Source organism: Neltuma alba, unplaced genomic scaffold, assembly GCF_004799145.2.
Source record: "Neltuma alba isolate B1F8T4 unplaced genomic scaffold, ASM479914v2 tig00011705_pilon, whole genome shotgun sequence".
NCBI classification, from domain to species: Eukaryota; Viridiplantae; Streptophyta; class Magnoliopsida; order Fabales; family Fabaceae; genus Neltuma; species Neltuma alba.
Window position 1 is genome coordinate 732,102 of NW_021636342.1, and position 23,191 is coordinate 755,292.

Consider the following 23,191-nt stretch of genomic DNA (forward strand, 5'->3'; position numbering starts at 1 on the left):
CCTCAAAAATACTAAATGATAAATAAGGGTATGTGAATTTCAAAATCCCAATTCAGATCCTAGGTACTTTTTTAGGATTTTTAAATCTTGTAAAATTATATAAATACCTTTTATTATTTTTTTACTATTTTTTTAAAATACTGTCATTTTAGCACTTCCGGCCGCCGGAGCTTTGACGCCGGTAACCTTGCCAGTGACTAGCCATCGGAGCTCCAGTGACATATTACCGGAACTCTGATGACTAGTCACCAGAACTCTGATGATTACTCTTTCTTATGTATTGATTATTCTTTTTTAGTTATTAACTATATTTGTTTTTAAACTCTGATCACTATTCTTGTTAAGTTACTAACTACCCTAATATTGCGATTGACTAACTTTATTTTTAAAATTTTGATGACTACTTTTATTTAGCTATTGACTACTTTTGTTTCAAAAATTCAAAAAATGCATTAAGTGTTGTTGGAAATTTAGTGAATACTTTTTGTTTAGTTATTTATTACTCTTGTGTAGTCAATAGCTATATAAAAGTAGTCACCGGAACTTTGAAAACAAAAGTAATTAATAGTTAAATTAGAGTAGTCAATAGCTATATGAAAGTAGTCACTGAGAGTAAAAATAGTGTTGTCATTTTACAAGATTTGAAAATTCTAAAATGGTGCCTGGGGTCTGAATTAAGATTAATATTGCGGTTGAATAACTTTATTTTTAAAATTTTGATGACTACTTTTATTTAGCCATTGACTACTTTTGTTTCAAAAATTCAAAAAATGCATTAAGTGTTGTTGGAAATTTAGTGAATACTTTTTGTTTAGTTATTTATTACTCTTGTGTAGTCAATAGCTATATAAAAGTAGTCACTGGAACTTTGAAAACAAAAGTAGTTAATAGTTAAATTAGAGTAGTCAATAGCTACATGAAAGTAGTCACTGAGAGTAAAAATAGTGTTGTCATTTTACAAGATTTGAAAATTCTAAAATAGTGCCTGGGGTCTGAATTAAGATTTTGAAATTCACCTACCATTATTTGTCATTTAGTATTTTTGAGAGTATTTTACTGTCTTTTCCCCTATTTATTAATAAGGTTTTATACTTATGCGTGCATTTCTTATTTGGTAGGTAAATATATATATATATATATATATTAGTTTTAAGTTTATACTGTCAACTTTAATACTTCTGATTTTATACATAAGTTATTTCCAACTATATCATGTAGACAAATAAAAATTTGTTAGATGATTAAAATGGTACAAGAGTAAGCTAATGTTCCACTTATGCTTCTATTTATTTTTTCCGTAAGCACTTTTACTTCTATTTATTAAAAGTAATTAGTATTACATCTACTCCTGTTCAAAGCAAAATAACTCGTCTTACAATTTGTAATTAAAGAGATAAGGGTAAAAATGTCTGATTATTAAAAAACAAAATAAAACATCTTATATTGTTCTTTTTTACCAGCTCTTATATTATTGTTTCAAAGTAGGATTTTATATGACCTCCTATAAACTAACAACCAATCACTTTAAGAACAACAGGCTCATTGGATACTACTACCCCCATCTTATCTATAAGAACTTATTTATAATCTACAAATAAGATCTTATAAATAGGACCGGAGATAGTAGTTAGTACTCAGATAGTCAGATACTATTGCGTCTTCGCAATATGGATTATTTCCAAAGATATGATAGGGTTTATATTTAAAATAAAAACACTCAGATTATGTTTTTTTTACCAGCAACATTCAGATTATGTTTGAATCATTTGAATTTCTTAAAAATAATATCTAAATTCACTGATGCAATATGTAAAACATCAGCTGGAAAAAATGTAAATAAATTCTGAAAATTTATCAACTATGAGAGAGAAAAAATGTCTCCTTGGCAAGAGGGCAAACCTCTCATGCTTGAGAGATGGGCCTGGGCTACTTGGTGCCACGAAAGTTGGGCTTTTGAGGCCTAAGAAAATGAGGCCATAATCCCAATTGTCAGCCCAATTAGAGACATCCATTAATGGGCTGGCTTCTGCTTGCTTGCTCACAGCAGGTCGGGCCATTCAAGCTGGTCAGGCCGAACGCATGGTTAGAGTCTAGCTTGTTTTATCTTGACTCGACCTACATTGTATCTTTGCGAAAAATTTTCATTCTTTTTTTGTTTTTTGTCAATATAAATTATTTTATTAATTAAAATTTCTTCGTATTTTTTATTTAATATTTTACTTTTACAATTATCATGTATATGTTTCTTTTTTTTTTTTTCTGATTTTTATCTTCAATTGGATTTAACAGTTTAAATTGATTTTGTTAATTTAATAGTATGCATAAATCATGAATAATTTTTACGTATTTAAAAATAAATTTTATGTTAATATTATTTTTAAGAGGCATATATTTCATTTATGCTAGTTATATTTATTTAATGAACAAGCTTTTCTTTTCATAGTTTTAACCTTTTTTTTAATTATTTTTTTGGGTTAGGGCCAAATCTAGCTTGATGTCATTACCACTTGAACATCAAGTTGGCTCAAGAGTGTTTGGAATCCCAAAAATATTTAGAAAATTATTTTCATTTAAATCAAAACAAAACTCTTATTACATACTTATCTCGGATTTTGTAAAATCATTTTTACAAAGATAAATGGGCACCATGCTAGGGTTGTGCTTGGCCCAACCCAACCATACAAAATCTTAATACATTTACTTGTTAGGAAAAATTACTATGAAATCTCAAGAGATGGATTTAAGCATTAAGAAATCCTAACAAGTGAATAGTATAAATCTATTGTCATTTTCTGGACTAGAACTTCTTATATAGATGTTTGGATGGTTAAATTTCTTTCATTTTTACAAATAATTAAAAAAAGTTTAAATTTTAGGACACAATGGACGGATCTCGAGAGATCTTCTTTGGCAATGCATTCATTATATAGTACACACAATCCATTAGAAGTTATATTTTCATCAATTACGAATAACATAACTTATATTAGATTTCATATGAAAAGTGAAATATATTATATATTGGTATAAGATTTCATAAATAAGATGTACTCCCTTCCATTCCTAATATAGAAGTTAATTAAGGTTTGATTTGGTCATAAATATAATATTTAATCCTATTTGTCTCTCATATATATTATTTTTCTCCAACTAATTTACTGAACTTACAAACTAATAAATAAAATATTATACATGTTACATTCGTCATGATTAACTAATTTCTTTGATTACATTAATTTGTCCAAATTAGTTAGCATTTAAGGACAAAAAAAATCAAGGAAGTATTATATAGAGTATGAATAAGTGTGGATGAAATTGTTGCCGTGAGTTTCAAATTTGTGCACGCTGGAGTTTAACTCACCTAATTAATATTTCGTCCGCAATGGAAATGAAATTTAATGAAAAGAAGAAAAATATAAGTTTTTGAGAGAATCACACACTAAAAGTTAGTTATTGGTGTTGGGGTATTCAAAACCAATTAACCGAAGATGAGCAATGGTAAGAATACAAAGAGAAGATCGATCTATAGGTAATTAAAGGATCACACGGCGATCAACAAACATCAATTTTTATTTTCTACCCAACTTTCATCAAAGCCACAAGTTTTTATATGCCACAAAACTACAACATTTTTATATATAAAAGCACAAAACGCATCAACACAACCACATAATAATTAGGACAATAGCCAATATATAGGAGCATATAATCCAAGCTTCATAGTATTGGCCGACATGTTGATGTTCCTAACAGTTTCGAGAGTCTACGACATTAGCAGGGAATTCATGAATTTCATCCCTCCATGGATTTTTCAATGAACCTGCTTCAACGTTGTCTAATGCAATCCACACTACACTATTACACTTGAACCCTGATCCAAATGCTAATTGCCAGATTCTGTCACCTTTCTTAATTCTTCCTCTAGCTTCACAGTAAGCCAATTCATACCACACTGAACTCGAAGATGTGTTTCCAAACCTATAAAGTGTCATTCTCGAAGGTTCCATGTCCCAGTCTTGAAGGTCGAGACTCTCTTGCATTGCATCCAGCACTGCCCTTCCTCCAGTGTGAATACAAAAGTGCTCAAAAGCCAACTTGAAGTTCGGAACATAAGCTTCAATCTTCATTCTCAAAACCTTCCTTCCCACAAAAGTTGCAAGAAACTTGAGTTTTTCTGTGACAGGGAGGACTAGTGGGGCAAGAGATTTGATGTGAAACTTGAGGGCATGACCTGCAACATTCATGAGGTCTTTGGAGATGGTAGCTCCAATTACTTTTTGGTCATCATCTTGTTGAAACACACAGTTGTAGCTTCTGTCATCTGAAGCCATGTGGGTGCGAAGTGCGTGAATGATTTGGTATTTGGAACGATGACGATCTGAGGGATGATTGGAGAGAAGAGAAGCAGAACAACCCATACGAAAGAGACAATTGACAAGGAGCATTGAAGGGTTGTTGCCCAAGTAAAACCCTGTGTTTGTAATTTCAGCGCTCAACACCACGGCGTAGGACCTAGTGTGTGACTGTCATGGCATAATAATATATTAAGGTGTATTAGTTAGATAGGTACACTAAATTATTCTTCATATTCTTAATTAAGGGGACAAAAATGCAAAAAAGAAAGAAAAAGAACATATGGAGAACCTGGAGGAGGTTTTCGGCAAAATCAATAGCAAGAACCCCAGCACCACACCCCATGCCGCTGAGATCGTAGCATAAGACGCTGTGGCTGAGTTTATAATGATTCGTAATGGTGTCACAGAGCGATGGTATGGGACAAAACACACTGTTGGTCACAACAAGGATTCCTATATCCTCTGGTCGAACCCTTGTTTTCTCCAGGAGTTCATCAATGGCTCCGAAAAGTACAGTCTCTGCCTCATTCCTTGCCTCAGCTAGACATAATCTTGGTTGCTTTTGCATTATAGCTTCAGGAACGTACGTTTTAGGTCCCAAACCAGACTTATCTATAATTTTCTCCATTCGTTTCAGGTTCTCCTCTGAGAAAACTCCAAAGCTCTTCCATGCTTCCATCACCATATCCTTGGTGAAAGCACAAGAATCGTTTGGTTTGTAGCATGCAAAGTCTACTAAGTATACTTTTCTTCGTTTTCTCTTCAAGTGATGAAAAGTAGCTAGGGTTAGGAGGAATGACGCAGAGAAGCAAGAAATTCTTAGATATGGGTGAAGATATTTGAAATCATGATGAACGCAAGCTGAAGCCGAAGCTGCTACTAGAAACGAAATGAGCAATAATAGGTTCATCATGTGAAGGGCTAAGTAATGATAAATATGCTGCAACGTCTCCATATGGTTGAGCTTTAAATAGGCAAAAAAGAGAAAAACAGATAGAGAAATAAATATTATTATTGATTTTAATATAAAAATATATTGTTCATATTTAAGTTTGAAGCTACCATATAGAACGCAACCCTTTTTATGTCATTTATTTGTAGCGGCTTCATCACTTTTAGACTGTGATGTTCCCTTTGATTCATATATTTGGGAAGGGGAAAAAAAAAGGTGATATGATGAGAGAATGTCCCAAAAAGAACCAGGAATAAGAATGGCTCCTAATCCTATTCATGTTATTAAATTATCAGTTAAAAATAGAGAAAATAAACCGCGTAGCCAATTTCAAAGACTAATGTAGTTCGTTTATAATAAGTTTTGAATACATACAAAGGGAGAAGCATTTATCGTGGTTGATTATTACAGCACACAAGTAAGTATGCTCTGAATTTGCTGCTGCTTGTTTTTTTTTTTTTTTTAATTAGCATTCAAACTGAAATGCAAGTAAAAGTTAAGAGCCCATGAAATCACATAAAAGAATGGACTAGATGGCACCAATGTGGCTCTTTAGGTCATTACCTCAGTAGTATACACATGAGATGGAAAGAGATTAACAGAATTTAGAAATAAATGGTAAAGACTTTTTTCCTTCTTTTTTTTTATTTTTTTATGATAGTAAGGACATTTTTCTAAACTTTTGAAAAGCATTGAGGAATTTTATTAAAAAATTAATTATTTAATTCTTATAGTTTTGGTTTAGCTACAAATTGACATATAAATTTTGATTTAATATAACTCAATTTTTATAGTTTTGACTCAATTAAAATTCAGTCTTTAAGGATAATCGAAAAAAAATTAAGATAATAGAAAAAAATTCAGTCTTTAAACTTTGATTTAATGCAATTAAATCTTTGCAATTTTAACCATTTAAAACATCGGTTCCTAACATTCAATAAATAACTTTAGTCATTACAGTTTTATTTTCTAAAAAGTAAGGACTAATATTTTAAATCCTTAATCTCAGCCGCTCTTGATGGTGTGGGGGGGGGGGATCTCAACCCCTCTTCCCAAATTCTCTCACACCCTAATCTTGACTACATATTTAATATAAATGAAATGCGTGTGGTGTGCATTTTAAAGACGTGTTGGAAATTTATTCTTGCCTTAATTATCACATATCCCAAATCAATTAATTTGACAAGGTTTATGTGAGATAGATGTGGACATGATATTGGGTTAGTATTATGGTCAAAGATCGAAATTAATGGCGGTTGAAGTGTCCATTCAATTAGTTATAGTGGGGAAAATATTTTAAAATTGAAACTTATATTCTAATAAGTTCATAGGCAAATTTCCAACCCTACATGTGTGTATATTTTAACAACTAATAATAGTAAAATAATAAATGGTCATACTTAGATCTTAATATAAGACCTAATTTAGGAGTTGATTTAGTCCTATATGTAAGATTTATTTCATATATTTATCAATTTTTTTCTAAATTACCTTATGATACCTCAGCAATAATCAAGTAAAGAAGGAAAAGGAAAAAAAGGAAGATGATTAGGGTATTTTAGAAAAAATATATTATATTAACTAATTTAATTAATATCTTTAATATACTCAAATTAGTTAATTAGGTCTTACATTAAGAATAAAGGAGTATTTCATATGTGAATTTATAAGTACACATACGCATTTTAATGATTAATAATAACGAAATAACAAGTGTCAATATAAAAACTTATAAATCCTAATTTATATTACAAGAGCTTATACAAAAATTTATAAGTTTTTATAGGTGAATTTACAAGTGCACGTACATATTTTAACAATTAATAATAACAAAATAGCATGTGTAATGGAGAACTTAATCCAAGTTTTGTCCTTATTTCAAATTAAATATTTATAGTTTTAAATTATTTTGAATTCAGTTTATTATTTTTTTTGTTATTATTATTAGCTCTCATCAGATTTATTTATTATTATTATTTAAAACGTTTAATGGTAAAGTAACGAATCAAATAATTATCAAGCCTTAAGAGCACAAGAAAAATAAAGAATAGATATTTTAGATAAAATAATGCATTACTTTGATTTGCCTTTCAGGTTTGTTACTATATTAAGAATCAATAATAATTCATACTGTTCACATTCTAAATGACTTATATATCGTTGATATATTATACTTCTTTTTTTTCCCCATACACTTGATCTTCATGGTATGTATTATAAACCCCATATGGTCTTACATATATGCAATCAATTCATACAATCCATGCTTTATAAAAATATAATTTATTATGCACATTTTTCATTTTATGTTATTTGATTAACATTAATGCCCAACCCAAATACATAAATATATGACATCACAATCTTAGAATTATTAGTTGTTGAAGGGTCTTAATAATGACGAGGTCATGATATAAAACCACTTTTTTCGTTGTTGGCCTGAAAAAATAAAGCCACTTTTTTTGTTAGTCTCATCTCTATCCTTATTATTTTTGTATCGATTCAATTTTCATTTTATGTAGTAGTACTTCAAAGGTACAATTTGTTAAAGTGTCTTTATAATTGTGTGGTGACATATTTTACCAAAGGATGAAAGATTTCACATTAAATTCAAAGAGTGTAGAAGATCTTATGAAATATAACTAGATCATAGATGTCATTTTATAGAGAATCTAGAATAAATCATTTTGTTGATGTGTATACTTCCATAAATTTTAATTACATTATATGATACACACACACACAATCCGATGCTGCGATTGTATAAATGTTTGGAAGACCAAACTTGTTATTACTCATTAAGAAAGTAATTATAATTTATTAAGATCTTTTATTTCAAATTTATAAAAGGAGATATTTATGTTAAGTTTTTTATATCTATTATGTCCAGTTTCCTATCAATCATGTGTCCCCTTTTTTTCATATAGGTCTATAATTAAATAATAATATTTCAAAAATATGATACACATCATGCATAATTGGATAACTTGACTTAACGGATATAAAAAACTTGATGTAAATATTTTTCTTCATAAAATCCGACTTAGATGTATAATTTGTATTAGTCATCGAATAAGTATCTTCTCAGTGAATTCATTTGTTATAAAAGCGAATAAATTTATAAATTAGTATATATTGCCACCAAGATTTCTCTTCAAGTGATGAAAAATGGCCCGGGGTTAGGAGGTATAACGCAGAAAAGAAAGAAACCATTAGAGGACGGGATTAAATTAAACCTTAATCAACTCAACTCGATTCCTCATCCTTAGAGATGAAACTATAAGACATGAATTTCATTAGATACATGAATTCTTAGGTTCATAGTTAAAATACAACTGATTTGTTCATATTTTAAAGACATGAAGTCTGGACAACATCAGAGACCAAAACAATTAATTAGTTATTTGCTGAATTAAGTTCAGCATTCTCAATTTTATTTATTCGTATGGTTGTAATTTGTATCTGACAAGTCTCCTCTATTTTCACCATTTTTTTTTTCCTTCAAGCTTCCCAATTGGCTCATTGTTTGTAGAATTAATTACTATGTTAACTCAATCAATCTAATCACTAAAAAATTCCATGACAAACGAGCAATGCGCGTATTGTTATGTGACTTTTTGGTGATTAAATTAGTCATGTGGAGCTGTACAACAATTTTCCTTTATCTATACTGTAAATCTCATACAAGTTTCTGTTATTTTTTTTATTAAATTGTCATGACATCGCCGGATTATTGATTATCTGTTCTGTAGTTAAAGAGTAGGCCAGTGTTTGGTGATATCATGATAATGCAGTAAAAATTAAAAAATAGGAACTTGTGAGAGTTGCAGTATAAATAATGAATTAATTGGGCAACTTAGCCAATTTATGCAAACAAACAAAAGGCATAAATGCAACAGGCGTGTCCCAGAAGAGGTTTAGAACCTTGAAACATTTGATTGTGCCTTCCCTTATTTAAAATATATATATATTGTATGAAATTTGAAACATAATTTATATCATTTATTTTTAAGTACTCCTCCTATCCTTAATATAAAACCTAATTGTCAATTAATTTTTGATTCTAAATATAAGACTTATTTATCATATTTATCAATTTTTTCTAAATTTATCCCTATAAATACTCTATTAACCACTAATCAAGTAGAAGAGAGGAGAGGATATTAAGAAAGATGATTATGATATTTTAGAAAAAATATGTCACATTTCTTATAATTAACTAATTTATCTAACTTTTTTAATCTAATCAATTTAGTATAATAAGTCTTATATTAAAAACCGGAAGAGTATCATCTATCTTAATATTCTGTGCCAATGTTTTATCTTGGCATTAATATTGATTGATTTGAGAGAGTCACGCCGTCAAACTTATATACCTCCTCTCTCTTCCAATTATTCATCTTGAACCCCATATTTCTCCAACAAAAACGAAAACAAAAACAAAAACAAAAAACAAAAAGATTCATATTTTGTGACCGGGGTTAACAAATTCTACCAAAGAAAGTAAAAAAAAAACGAGGTCCCATGTTTAGAAGTTCAGATTTCAGAGGGAAGGAAAGGAATAAAACATGAAAGAGATGGCTAAACTGATTGTTTCCTTCTTTATTGTTCACGAAGACCCCCCCCCCCTCCAGAATCATTCATATTGGGAGAATTTAAAAAACAAAAAGGGATTTCGGAGAGTTAACAGAAAATCCTTCACCGACCCTCTACGAATGCCTCCCAAACAAAGAAAAGGCTTCAATAGAGATCCATTTCTTTTCCCTTATGAATATCCTCCATTCAAACATGGCCTACGAATCCCATATGAAATTAGAAAAACCAACTTTATAATTTAAAAGCGAATATTTTCTACATACGCAAGATGAAATCACCTCAAAATTATAAATAAGTCCCATGCCGCATAGTAATAGTACTAGCAGTTTGTTGAAACCCACCAAATTGACCACATAAAAAGCTAGACAACTACTGGGTGTGAAAACACGTTAACGGTACAACCTAAACATGAATCAAATTTCAAGACAGAAAAAAAGGTGCCAAACTAAAACATATCTCTCCCGCCAAAATCTGTCTCGCTCTCATGAGTCTCCCATGATGGCCTACTCTCATTCGCAATATCCTTCTTGATAAATCCTCGTATTGGTTTAATAATAAGGAAATACTGTTGACAGGCAGATAAAATTGAGATCCATTACTCTCTTTGTCAATACAGAAAATTAAAAGAAACAAGCTTCAATTCAGATGCTTACTTGGAGAGCAAAAATAAGAGGAATCCATAATTTTCCTGTCTGGTTTGGATTTGGCCCTTCAATTAACTTCTGGTCAACATGAATAGATTCACTGCCGTTCAATGTGACCTCTGTGATTGTTTCGATTAACTTGGGAATCCAAGCAGTACCATCGGGAAGAACCTGTCATTCAGAAGCCAACGTTTGCTCAATATCTATCTAAAGAGATAAGAGAATAAAAAGAAATACCGTCAGGCAAATATCTAACCTTTTCATCATTTTCATTCTTATTGCATCTTCCACTATTCTCAACCAAAACAACAGGGATAGCAGAAGCCTGGGAAACAAAAAAGGGAAAATAGAAGTTAAAAGTTTATGAATTACACGGAAGTGTACAAGACTGTTCCAACCACATGTCCAGCATCGTACAACATTAATCATCAAAGCAAAAGATATAAGGAACACATGCAGCGTTACATGAACAGAGGATTCCATCCTAATGGGAACCCCCTCCCCCCCCCCCAAAAAAAAAAAAAAAAACGAAGCAAATAATCTCAGCAATACATAAAAGGGAAGCCCAAAAGACAATATTATCCCAAGTGAGACTTGAGGAACTCAAAATTTCGCTCTTACCAAATACAAGGCAAAACAACATAAACAGAACACTTCCAATCGTGACCTGTTCACTGATACTTCTTACATTTACACTTGATCAATACCAACTGCTCCAAACTCTAAGGACAAACCCAACATTCATTAAAGCACCTAAAGAGTCTCAATTATATAGAAAGACTCTATTAGGCATCTAAAAAGGTAGGACAACTTAATAACTGGCAGTTACTGATACTACTCTGAACTAAGATTGAAGAGGGGGAATCAGGTTCACACCATATTGATAATCAGTTCATAACTTGTAAATGGGTAACATGACCTAAAATGAACGAACCATATTGGTCATCAATTCAATACGGGTCAGAGTAAATTGATTCCCACATGTGAGACCAAATGTCATACAAGCGACTAGCTACTTTCATCACATGATCTGACCATGCATATTCCCGGACGAGAGATGCCTTTTCTTTTACTTTTATTTCTAGCGTGTGTATGTGTTGGGGAAAAGGGGGTTGGGGGCCATTCAAATGGTCAATTTGTCTCTTCTTCACTCAAAGCTCGAAGTTTCAGGTACTGAAGTTCAAAAGCCATAATACATTTTCTTTCCGATATATAGTTTCATCCTTGCAAATTGAAATGCATTTGAGTGACGATATTCAGCTTTTACAACAATTACTAAAAATGCATCTCTATACCTGAGAGGCATCTTTCTTTATCCGAGCACCTGATCTAACAACTTTCAGGAGAGCTTCTGATCTTTTTGAGAAGAATTCGTCATAAGGCAACCCATCTGGAGGCGAGAATTGGGCATGTGTGAGGGCTATAAAAGCCTTGTTCCATATTCCTTTACCAAAAGTATCAGTTATAGCTTTGGCGACCAACTTATCCAAGTTGTCCACTCTATAGGCATCCAAACGGTCCACATAAATCAGCACATCTATGGTCTTGTTCAAAAGGAAACTGCTCAAATCCGCACATGCCACCCAAAGAAAAGGAAAGGATGAGGGGAAAGAACTCTAAGCATTTAAATTAAGACCAGTATAAGGAGCTACGTTTGGAGAGATGCACTGAAGTGAAACATACCGTTTTATTATATCAAGTGCCATGTCGTTTATGTATCCACCTTCTATGAGACCAGGAGTGTCAATAATATTTAATGTAAATCCTGCCCTTGATCGTGATACCATTACAGGTCTTGGTCCTTCCGACTTTTGAAGAATTAAAAGTTCAGTGATATCTAAATATAACAAGCAGCCAAAACCACTCAATAAACCATCAAGAGAAAGAAATGTACACCTGAAATGGACTGATGGTGACCACTCTCTCCCCAATGATGGAGTTAACAGTTGAAGATTTTCCAACACCCCCTTTTCCCATCACAAGTATTGTCAAAGTGTTCACATTCTACAACACAGTAAATAAGAAATTAAAATAAGACAAAGAAAGTTCTTCAAACAGATTTTCTTAGAAACCATGAGTAATCAAACAACACGAAAGTATAAATTATTAAATTAACAGGAACGGCACATTGTCTCTATATAAGTGCTTGAATTTGAAGGAAAAAATCAGAACCTCATGTTTAAGTTTTCCGAGAAGTTCAAGCAGCTTTGTCTGGGTTGCAGGTGCAAACGTATTGATTCCAGCCCACTCACGGATTACTTGAGATGCCATTCTCGGATGCTCCCCTAAAAATAAAAAAGGAAAATTTAGGTTTATTACGTACTCCAAACTACTTGATTTGCTCAAAATGCAACTGATCAGCATGCCATTTGCACGGGTGTACCTACATTACACTCAACGGGGGGCATCCAACCCCACTGAAATCTTTGAAACAAGTATATTTGATATCATACACTTTTAATTTTTGTTCCAGATACTTTAACAAAGTTGACTTAGTAAGCCAATTGATTCAAGCAATTCATCCAAGCCACTGAAGAATGACAATGATAACACTCCTGCAATTTATGATCATGAAAAGTGTTGCCTAGAGTGAGTAAGGTGGGCAATTGATTGTTTGTGTCAATAACTTCCAAATTCGCATACCAATAAGCAGCAGGAAATGATTTGAACTCAAGCTTCTAAATTGCCAGACCGAAATCGAGCCAAGTTTTTTTTACCATATCATGAATCACAAATACCATGAGAATTTTCTAAATTGATGATAATAAAAAGAGATTGATAAACCGACTGCCAGTACACAACAAATCCAACACTGCACAACCACACAATCCAAAGCATATAAGTCGCCAGTAAAACCAATTATACACCACTCAAGGAAAGAAATAGTAAACAAAGCTAAAAAAAATTAAAGCAAAGCAAGAAACGGTGCGACGGCGCTCAACACAGGGCTGAAAACCACGCAGGGAACAGATAACGCGAGGAACAAACTCAAATCAAGCCCAGGATACGAACCCTCTTCAACACTTGCCGGAGAACAACCACAGAAAGTTGACAGCGGTGGACGGCGTCCGACGGCTGGCTCGACCTGTGGAATGCTTGGGTCGTCGAGGAAGAAAAAGGGCTATGCCCCTCTTGAGATAGTGTTTCGTTGGCGTTATGATCAATTTTATTAATTCATTTTAATGGTTTCATTTGTCTCTTAATATTTTGGATTCCTTAGCATGCTCAACTCTTGCATCCTAATAAAATTTATTTTCTATTTAAATTTTAACTGTCCTAAAAATATTCTTTTAATTTTTAATCACTGAAATCATATAAGAAAATTTTAAGTTATTTAACTTTATTAAATAACGATTTTCATTTTTTAAAGTTAATTTCTCTTCATGTATTTTCTTATGGTTCAATATGATTTAATACTTTGTAAACTTTAAAAATATTTTAATCGATATGTATATCTTTCCGTCCTTTTTAGCAAAAGAAATATTTTTATTATGACAAAAATTAAAGCCAGGATCCAATCTGGCTATCCTTTTTTTTTTTAGGCTCCTTTAAGAACAGGAAAGTTACAATTTAGGATAACTATATATATATATAAATAATATATATATATATATTGCATAGCTTATAATTTATATGCTGAAGGTTTATTTCCAAAACTGCTTAATATTATATAAATAAAAATCTGAAGTAGCTCAGTTATGGTATACTCCGTAACTAATATAAGAATTTATTTGACTTTTATTTTATTCTAAATATAAAATCCTAATTTATTTTGTTTATTGTAAAAAATCCAAGTAGCTCAGTTTATAATACTCCTTCCGTTCCTTATTATAAGAGACAAAAACCGAAGTACGTTGATAAAAAAAAAAACAGTAAAATTAGTTAAGAACAATTAATGTGTAAAAAAGTATAATTTTTTTTCCAAAAATGTCCTCATTAATAAGGAGAGGAGCATGAGAGAGAACAATTAAATATTAAAAGAAAGAAAAGTGGGGAGAGAGAGAGAGTGTGAGTTGGAGATAATAAATATGGATAAAATAGTAAATCAACACAAAAAAAGTAGAGACAACTTGTAAGTGTCTCTTATATATAGGAACATGCCATAAGCATCAAATGTCTTATAATAAGGAACGGAGGGAGTAACAAATTAACAATTATAACTCAAACAGATTTCTTTAAAAAATATTATTCATAAATGGGTGGGAAAAAAATGTTTCAACTGAAAGCATGAATCAAAGAAAGATAAAAGGAAAATTCTCAAAAGATACCACATGAATTTCAAAATTCTAAAATAAAAATTACTACAAAAATATATTATTATTTGTTTTTCAAGTAAAGTCAGTATAACAAGACTGACCTGAGATTTTTTTTTGGTTGAAATTTTCCAGAAAATTAAATGAGTTAAGTTGCCAGAATATCCTAGGTTTTGGAGAATGACAAAAGGAAATCGTTGTAGAGAACTGCTGTTATCTGTCTTTGTGAGTAGAGTTATTCACGACCGTCTTCGGCTCTAGTCTTGGCCCTTCTAAACTCTCTTGAGCACATGTTGCCTTGCAACATTAATTATTTAATTAAATATTAAAAATCAATTTTAGCAAATTATTACTCTATAGAATATTTCACAACATTGCAATTTTTTCCGCCTAACGGTGAAAAGCCAAATTAGGTGTGAGGCCCACCACAGAATTTGAGTGCTCATGGGATATGTCATATGTCCCCTGAACAGAATTTCCATTTCTTGCAATAATACCAAAAGTATTTGCTCTTTAGAACAATCCTTTATCTTCTTTTGTGGAAAATAATTTTTTTATTCATGTTAAAAATGGTTGAAAGATACTCCTCCGGTCCTAATTATAAGACCCAATTGACTTATTTGAGGAGATTAAGAAAGTAAGTTAAGTTGGTTATTTATAATAAATAAGTGTTCTTATTCCTAAAATATTCTTGCTAATTAAGTATATTGGCTAAAACTATCATTATTAGAAGGATTATTTTGAAAAAAATGCATAAATATAAGAAACAAAATGTATTGGGGTCTTATAATTAGGACCAAATAAAAAGTCAAATGGAGTCTTATAATAAGGACCGGAGGAGTAGTTTTGTTTCAAGACTAGTGTACTTTTGTGCCCTATTCTTTATAATTGACTAATGTCGATTGTCACTCCTCTCGTCCTATTTATAAAGCAAAGAGAAAAGATATTTTTCGATTCTACTCATAGGACATTGAAAGAAAAATTTTTGTATGAATGTACAATTTTACTATTCATGTATTATTGTGTTGATTTATTTACATAAAATATATTATATATGAAATATGAATAAAGTTAAAAATTATTGAATTTTAAAAAAGAATTAATAAAGTTTAAAGTTTTTTTTTTGGGCTTGTGTAAAACATGTTAAAAATTAGTTGGTGAATTTAGAATGTCCTCTCCAATGCAATACGGCACACAACCCATTTCTATGAATTTACAGCCTCTAAGGCGGTTTGGGGTGAAGCCAAGCACTAACTAGCCAATACAGTACAGAATGGTCCAGCTAATCAGTTATATTTCATAGATCACAAATTTATCAAATTACAAGTGTTCACAGCAAAATAGAGCTAAAACAGAAACGCCTGAGGGAGTTTGAGACAAGTTAAGGAAAAAATGATAAAATGCGGAAGGTGACGACACCCCAAAAAAAAAAAAAAACTCTTTTTCTTCATTTGGCCAAACACACATTAGGCCAAGAGCTAAATACAGGGTGTTCACTGTTCAGTTCAATGAGCAGAGTGGGAAGAGGGTGTTTTCTTGAAATCAATCTTGTCAACCTTAACCTCTCCATCAATGAGCTCATAAACATAGACAACTACACGCAGGCCATCGATGTCCATGAGAATGAAACTTGGATTCACGTCGTAGGTCATGCCACTGAAGGCGCCAGTTGCTGAACCTGGGTTTATAACAACACCACCCTCATGTTTGTAAGCTGTAAACTGATGGGTGTGACCTGTGACCAGAATGTCCACATCAAGCTGCCTTTGAAGCATTGCTAGTGAGTCTAGGTCTCCCCATGGAATAACCTTCACAAAGGTTAAGAACACATATTCATCTTGTAATTATCACAACTCAGCAAAGAAAATTCTCTTTCATTTGAATAGCGAGTCAGTGATAAATCGTATCACCATTTTGACGTGGTTGAAAGGAAATTACAAAAAGTCGTGGCCTTTGTGATAAACTAGCATGTGTAAATTACTTTACGCCATTCAATCAAAATGAGGAGACACCAAAATACAAAAAGGCAGCCCAGTGCACAGGACATCTATCAGGGGTTTGAAGAGGGATAAATGTACACAGTTTTATTCTCGCAAGAGGACGTACAGGGTTTAGACCCGTGACCTCTAGGAGAGACCAAAATATAAGAGTGAAAAATTGAACATGTAAATGTGCACACTGATATGAATGATCCAGCTAACTGCTAAGTTTGGAGGTGCTGCAAGGCAATTCAGACAAAAGACCTGAGAAACTGCCCAAGAAAAACCCCTCTTCCATTAAAGTATATTCCTTTTATCATGGGAACTCAAAGTGCATCTCCCTAAATTGCCAAAGAAATAATAAAAGGTATGCTCCGCATATATCTTGAAAAGAATCGGGGGAAATAACAGCAAAGAAAATCAGACCTGATGACCATGGCATAGTCCAAGCTTAAATTGACCAATAGTAAGTGTCTTGGTCTCTGGATATTTCGCCTCTTGATCATACTCACCACGAGTTATATGCAGGTCAGGACAAAGAGTCTTTAAGTAGTCATGGACTTCCTGAACATAATTGGCATCGAAGTTAGCCAAGAAATTCAAGTTCAAGAATCCTGTATCCGTCCATATCATGCAACTTGCTGCAGAATCATAGTGTAAACTCGAGACCTTGCATGAGTTTGCAAGTTTATATTGGAGTCACTCCGACATTAGAATCCAAATTTCTAAGCTCCATTTCAACTTGACGGAGCTTCCTTATCAAAATGCTTAAATTTGCATGATGATGACGAGTTAAGACTTAAAATTATGCTTACAAAACATTTTCAGCGGGGGAGATTAAAGCCAACATCCACACTAGTGAGGTTTTTTTTTTTTTTTTTTATAATAAAAATGAAAAAATATATTTGATTTTTTTATGAACTTCTGGACTAAGATAAATGAACTTTAACACACGAACAAAATGCTAGCTTCCTCTCAAATCTGGAAACAAGTCTGAATTCAAACAATCAGTGTACTAAAATTTAACTTTCATATCGATATCAACAATTTTACAATCTAAACATTTATGAAGACACCTTTATATCTACTCAATACTCGTCCGATGTATAGTGAGGATACACTGAAAAACATACCATTACTCACCAACATCACGATAATTCAACAAACGGGGACAATAAGAAGACAAACCTTGATACATAGATTTCCAGTGCAAATGATGTGTTGGATCTTGCCCGGAACAAGCATCGATTTGAACTTTGGAGGCAGATCAGGTGCCCTATGGGGTATGTGCAAATCTCCCAGGGCTAAGACCAGCACCATTCTGATCACTCAAAAATTCAAAGCAATGGTAGGAAACTGCAGAAATAAAGTATTTCAATGAAAATGAAAACAACTTGCTGCAAAATTAATTTTATTAGACCCAAAATTCTACAAATATGTATTATAAGAATTATGTATAAGATAAAAGCTTGTTTGTCGATTTGTTACCTACTTGCAGAGAAGAGTGATAAATATGTCCGCTTCTTTCTGAATTATCTCATCAATCAATAAATCTCTCCAATGTTATAAGCCAACCTGTTATTTCTGAAAAGGACAAAATTTAGGTTAAGTTTCTTATATTCATTAGGTTAAGTTCTACAATTACACTTGTTATTTTGCCATTATTAGCTGTTAAATGCATATATGCACTTATAAATTCACCTATGAACTTGACTTACTAGATGTAAGCAACTTGACTAAAGTTTTGTGCTTCCAAAGATATAATTCATGATTATTTGAAATTGAAACTGAGCAAAAATGTTAACTAATATTTTATTTCCACTTTTGTTAGCTTTTTCAGACATGATACTAGCGAAAAGGGAAGAAGAGAGAAGTACATCAATCAGATAAATGCAGAGGTGACTGTTAATCTTTGAATTTCCATCCTAAGTCTGTAAGTTAAGGGTCAGGAATTCTTGCAGTTGCATCAGCGTTAAAGAAAATTGAAATTTTTGGCAGTCATAGTGATTTAAGCCAACAGATATCTACCAAGCCAAACCTTCAATCACAACAATGAAAAAAGATAGAAGCTCAGAGAATAGTTCCAGCCCTTTAGGTCCCAGAAAACAAAAAACACGTCCAAACAAGATGCCGCAGGAAAACCCACATCAGACACCGAATTTGTGTCCGGCACACCTTCCCTGGAACCCGCGAAATGTAAAATCATTAAGCATGTGACGATTTACATCCCAAAAACCGAAAGATCATTTACCAGAGATCTGATGCACTCGTTTCCCTATAGCCTGACTCTTCTCACATTATGGATTTCATTTCCCACCAAATTCCTAAATACACTCACTCTTTGCTCTGTATTGATTCAAAAACCAAAATTCACTGAGGGTTTTCCCTGATTGGGAACGGAGATCAAGCAAAAGGGACTGGGGAGCGGTACACAGAAAGGGAATCCTCAAAAAGGTAAACCAAACAAACTACTCTGATTTGTTGAGTAGAAAAACAAAATACTCTGATGAAGAGACAGAATAGATAAAGGAAAGATCTTAGGCAGACGAAACACCTGAGGGAAGCTGAAGCTGCAGGACCACGCGCCACCGTCGTGATGGATGGTAGCAGCGGCTGCGTCACGGCGGAGGGAAGGAATGAAGTAGACTCGAGCTACACCGGCGGGTGATCACATGCCAGTGATGACTGAGAAAAGAATTCTGATTTATTGAGATATATTAAATTATTATATGTATATATACACCCACATAAAGACAAAATTTTCCACAATACCTTAGTTTGGTCTCAGCTTAAAATCCCATATTTTTTGTGTATTAAGAACCCTTGCCTTAAATTATCTGTGAAAAATCATGATTATCCAAGAAAACATGCCGCAGTGTCAGGGAGATAAATTCATAAAATTCTAACAGCGGACAACCGCATCATAGGAAATCTAGCTGAGATCGATGTGCCAATAGGGTTGCTGTTGTGGCTTTATCTCCAGCTGCCGGTGCTGCTTATGGCTTCTCTGTCGCCGCCACCATCATGCTATCACACCCAGAAGGTTCCCTTTCCTGGCAAAATCACTTCCATATCAAATAACAATCCTTTTCGTTCAATTTGGATTCCTAAGGCGTCTCTTTCTCACTCAAGACCAACCCAGCCAAAAACTCGCCTTCCTTTTGCCGACAACTTACCGCATCGTGCTTCTTATCTTCAACACATACACGAGCTTTGCGAGTCGGGGAAGCTCAATGAGGCTCTTACCTTCCTGCAAGAAGATTTTGACAATTCTATTTCCACTTCAATGCAGAAAGAAGAAGCTATAGAAGTCTTAGTTCAGGCTTGTACGCGCTACAAAGACATCGAGGTTGGCCGGAAAGTTCACGAAATGGTCTCGGCATCGACTCAATTCAGCAATGACCTTGTTCTTAATACCCGGCTTATTACTATGTACTCTATGTGTGGTTCCCCCTTCGATTCTCATCTCGTTTTTAATGGCATGCTGAGGAAGAACTTGATTCAGTGGAATGCGCTTCTTAGTGCCTATGCCAGAAACGACCTTTTTCATGATGCAGTTTTGTTATTTATCGAGTTGATCTCCGTGACGGAATTCAGTCCAGATAATTTCACATTGCCTTGCGTGATTAAGGCTTGTTCTGGACTTTTGGACGTTAATTTGGGTAAGGTAATTCATGGATTAGCGATAAAGATGGCTTTTTCCTCTGATGGGTTTGTGGGTAATGCGTTGATTGCAATGTATGGAAAATGTGGGTGTATCGATGAAGCTCTGGAAGTGTTTGAATGTATGCCTGAAAGAAACTTGATTTCTTGGAATTCAATGATGTATGTATATTCAGAGAATGGACTTCCTCACGACAGCTATGTCCTGTTTAAGGGGCTTCTAAATAGTGAGCAAGGCCTTGTCCCAGATTCTGCTACAATGGTGACAATAATACCTGTATCTGCTTCTGAAAGGGATTTGAACATGGGGATGTTGCTTCATGGTTTGGCTGTGAAATTGGGTCTAACTCAAGAATTGATGGTTAACAATTCCCTTGTCGACATGTATGCAAAAAGCAATTACTTGCCTGAAGCGCAAATTCTGTTTGATAGGAATGATAACAGAAATGTGGTTTCTTGGAATTCCCTGATTGGCGGATACTCTAAAGAAGGAGATACTTATGGAACATTTGATCTCCTGCGGAAGATGCAGATGAAAGATGAGATAGTGGTAAATGAGGTGACACTACTGAATGTCCTGCCAGCTTGTTTAGATGAGTCTCAACTGGGGAGCTTGAAAGAACTGCACGGTTACACTTTCAGGCATGGATTTCAAGATGTTGAATTGGTTGCCAATGCTTTTGTAGCCGCTTATGCAAAGTGTATGTCACCCACTTATGCTGAGCGTGCCTTTCATGGCATAAAGACGAAGACAGTGAGCTCTTGGAATGCACTAATTGGCGGATATGCACAAAATGGTTTTCCTAGAGAGGCTCTGGACTTGTACCTTCTAATGACAGAGTCTGGCGTAGATCCTGATTCATTCACTGTAGGAAGCCTTCTTCTAGCCTGCGCTCATCTGAAACTACTACAATCTGGTAAAGAGATTCATAGCTTTATGCTACGTAATGGTCTAGAGTTAGATGAATTTGTTGGGATATCATTATTGTCACTTTACATTCACTGTGAGGACATGTTACGAGCAAAACTGTTGTTTGATAAGATGGAAGACCGAAGTGTAGTAAGTTGGAACTCAATGATTAGTGGCTTTTCACATAATGGACTTCCTAGTGAAGCCATTGACACATTTCGTCAAATGCTATTAAATGGAACTCAACCTCATGAGATAGCCATAATAGGCGTTCTGGGGGCTTGCTCGCAGTTATCTGCTCTGCGTTTGGGCAAAGAAGTTCACTCCTTGTTGTTAAAAGCTCATCTAACAGAGGACACTTACATTAGCTGCTCGCTGATGGACATGTATGCAAAATCTGGGTGCATGAAACAATCTCGAAACATTTTTGACAGGTTAAAAGAGAGAAATGAAGCATCATGGAATGTTTTAATTGCAGGATATGGAATTCATGGGCGTGGACACGAGGCTATAGAGCTATTTGAAATGATGCAAGCCTCAGGCTGCAAGCCAGATTCTTTGACATTTATAGGACTTTTAATGGCATGTAGCCATTCTGGCTTAGTAACGGAAGGGCTCAAATATCACAGTCAGATGCAAAGTTTGTATGGCATAGAGCCCAAGCTAGAGCATTATGCTTGTGTAGTAGACATGCTTGGTCGAGCAGGCCAACTGAATGAAGCTTTAAAACTTGTGAACGAGATGTCTGAGGAACCAGATTCAATGATATGGAGTTCATTACTTAGTTCCTGCAGGAATTATGGTGATTTGGATATTGGGGAGAAAGCTTCCAGAAAGTTACTGGAGTTGGGGCCCAACAAAGTTGAAAACTATGTATTGCTATCAAATTTGTACGCTTCACTAGGGAAATGGGATGATGTGAGAAATGTGAGGCAAAGGATGAAGGGGATTGGCCTTCAAAAAGATGCAGGTTGCAGTTGGATGGAGGTAGGAGGGAAAGTGTATAGATTTCTCGTTGGAGATGCATCACTGTTGGAATCGAAGAAGATTTGGCAGACATGGATGAAATTGGAGAAGAAAATAAGCAAAATTGGATACAAACCTGACACAAGTTGTGTGCTTCATGAACTGGAAGAAGATGAGAAGATTGAAATTCTACGAGGTCATAGTGAGAAGCTTGCAATTTCTTTTGGGTTATTAAATACAACCAAGGGTTCACCGCTGAGAATTTGTAAAAATCTACGTATTTGTGTGGACTGTCATAATGCTGCTAAATTCATATCAAAGGTAGTTAAAAGGGAGATTATCATAAGGGACAACAAGCGCTTTCATCATTTTAGTAATGGGCTTTGTTCCTGTGGAGGTTATTGGTAATTAAAGGTGTAAACAAGTTTATTCATGCATTTGTCAGGGTGTGAAGGATTCCCGAAATCGTCAACAAAGTTGCAGCTGCAAAACTGCTTCTGCTTTATTATTGGATTTGAACCTTCTGTACAGATCAGCAGGTTCTATTTGAAGCCCTGTCATTGGTCGATAAAGCTCCAGCCTAAATCAATGACTGATATATTTAACAAAGAAAAAGAAAACTTGATTTGATTGTGATTTGGTGTTTTGTTTTCTCATTTCTATTAACTGAACTTATAAGATATATTGATGAGTTAAAAGGGAAAAAATTAATGAAGGCCCACAACACAGTGGCATTATTTGCCAAAGTCCCTATGGCTTGAGGGCATACTATGCCTCCCAAAGTGGGAGATCCGGCGTTGAATTCTGGTGGTGTGTTGGGGAGACCTTCCTATGGGGAAGCTGATGTGTGTGTAATTAAAAAAAAAAAAAAAC

General features: G+C 33.8%; 3 protein-coding genes and 1 long non-coding RNA gene across 7 annotated transcripts; 2 read left to right on the top strand and 2 right to left on the bottom strand.

Moving 5' to 3' along the window:
- Positions 1–3,746: 3,746 nt before the first annotated feature.
- Positions 3,747–5,310, bottom strand: LOC114717043 (3-ketoacyl-CoA synthase 2-like). Its single transcript, XM_028902114.1, has 2 exons — positions 4,645–5,310; positions 3,747–4,523 (listed from the first exon to the last, which is right to left on the bottom strand). The coding sequence occupies exons 1-2, from the start codon at positions 5,308–5,310 to the stop codon at positions 3,747–3,749; spliced, it is 1,443 nt and encodes a 480-aa protein (XP_028757947.1).
- Positions 5,311–12,214: 6,904 nt separating this feature from the next.
- Positions 12,215–15,885, top strand: LOC114717055 (uncharacterized). The gene is made up of 3 exons (XR_003737677.1): positions 12,215–12,287; positions 12,487–12,492; positions 15,872–15,885. It is a non-coding gene; the product is annotated as an uncharacterized LOC114717055 (long non-coding RNA).
- A 177-nt stretch (positions 15,886–16,062) lies between these two features.
- On the bottom strand, positions 16,063–19,477 carry LOC114717049 (vacuolar protein sorting-associated protein 29). 4 transcript variants are annotated; one of them, XM_028902122.1, is made up of 6 exons: positions 19,334–19,476; positions 18,818–18,959; positions 18,268–18,363; positions 17,968–18,135; positions 17,206–17,343; positions 16,063–16,608 (listed from the first exon to the last, which is right to left on the bottom strand). In XM_028902122.1, the coding sequence occupies exons 4-6, from the start codon at positions 18,097–18,099 to the stop codon at positions 16,306–16,308; spliced, it is 573 nt and encodes a 190-aa protein (XP_028757955.1). In that variant the 5' UTR covers positions 18,100–18,135; positions 18,268–18,363; positions 18,818–18,959; positions 19,334–19,476; the 3' UTR covers positions 16,063–16,305. The 4 variants fall into 4 exon arrangements, with proteins under 4 accessions (XP_028757955.1, XP_028757956.1, XP_028757954.1 ...); XM_028902123.1 differs by lacking the exon at positions 18,818–18,959 and having other exon boundaries at positions 18,272–18,363; XM_028902121.1 differs by lacking the exon at positions 18,818–18,959.
- Positions 19,478–19,556: 79 nt separating this feature from the next.
- On the top strand, positions 19,557–23,033 carry LOC114717048 (pentatricopeptide repeat-containing protein At1g18485). The gene has a single exon (XM_028902120.1). The coding sequence runs from the start codon at positions 19,778–19,780 to the stop codon at positions 22,724–22,726; it is 2,949 nt and encodes a 982-aa protein (XP_028757953.1). The 5' UTR covers positions 19,557–19,777; the 3' UTR covers positions 22,727–23,033.
- Positions 23,034–23,191: the final 158 nt, after the last annotated feature.

What these genes read in the sequence shown, in the direction of transcription:
- LOC114717043 (XM_028902114.1), bottom strand. Translation starts at nt 5,310, where the DNA reads ATGGAGACGTTGCAGCATATTTATCATTACTTAGCCCTTCACATGATG. An exon ending in TTGCCGAAAACCTCCTCCAG is followed by an intron (nt 4,524 to 4,644) that starts GTTCTCCATATG and finishes ATGCCATGACAG; the next exon opens with TCACACACTAGGTCCTACGC.
- LOC114717049 (XM_028902124.1), bottom strand. Translation starts at nt 18,099, where the DNA reads ATGGTGCTGGTCTTAGCCCTGGGAGATTTGCACATACCCCATAGGGCA. An exon ending in CTGGAAATCTATGTATCAAG is followed by an intron (nt 17,344 to 17,967) that starts GTTTGTCTTCTT and finishes AATTATGTTCAG; the next exon opens with GAAGTCCATGACTACTTAAA. An exon ending in GACTATGCCATGGTCATCAG is followed by an intron (nt 16,609 to 17,205) that starts GTCTGATTTTCT and finishes ACCTTTGTGAAG; the next exon opens with GTTATTCCATGGGGAGACCT.
- LOC114717048 (XM_028902120.1), top strand. Translation starts at nt 19,778, where the DNA reads ATGGCTTCTCTGTCGCCGCCACCATCATGCTATCACACCCAGAAGGTT.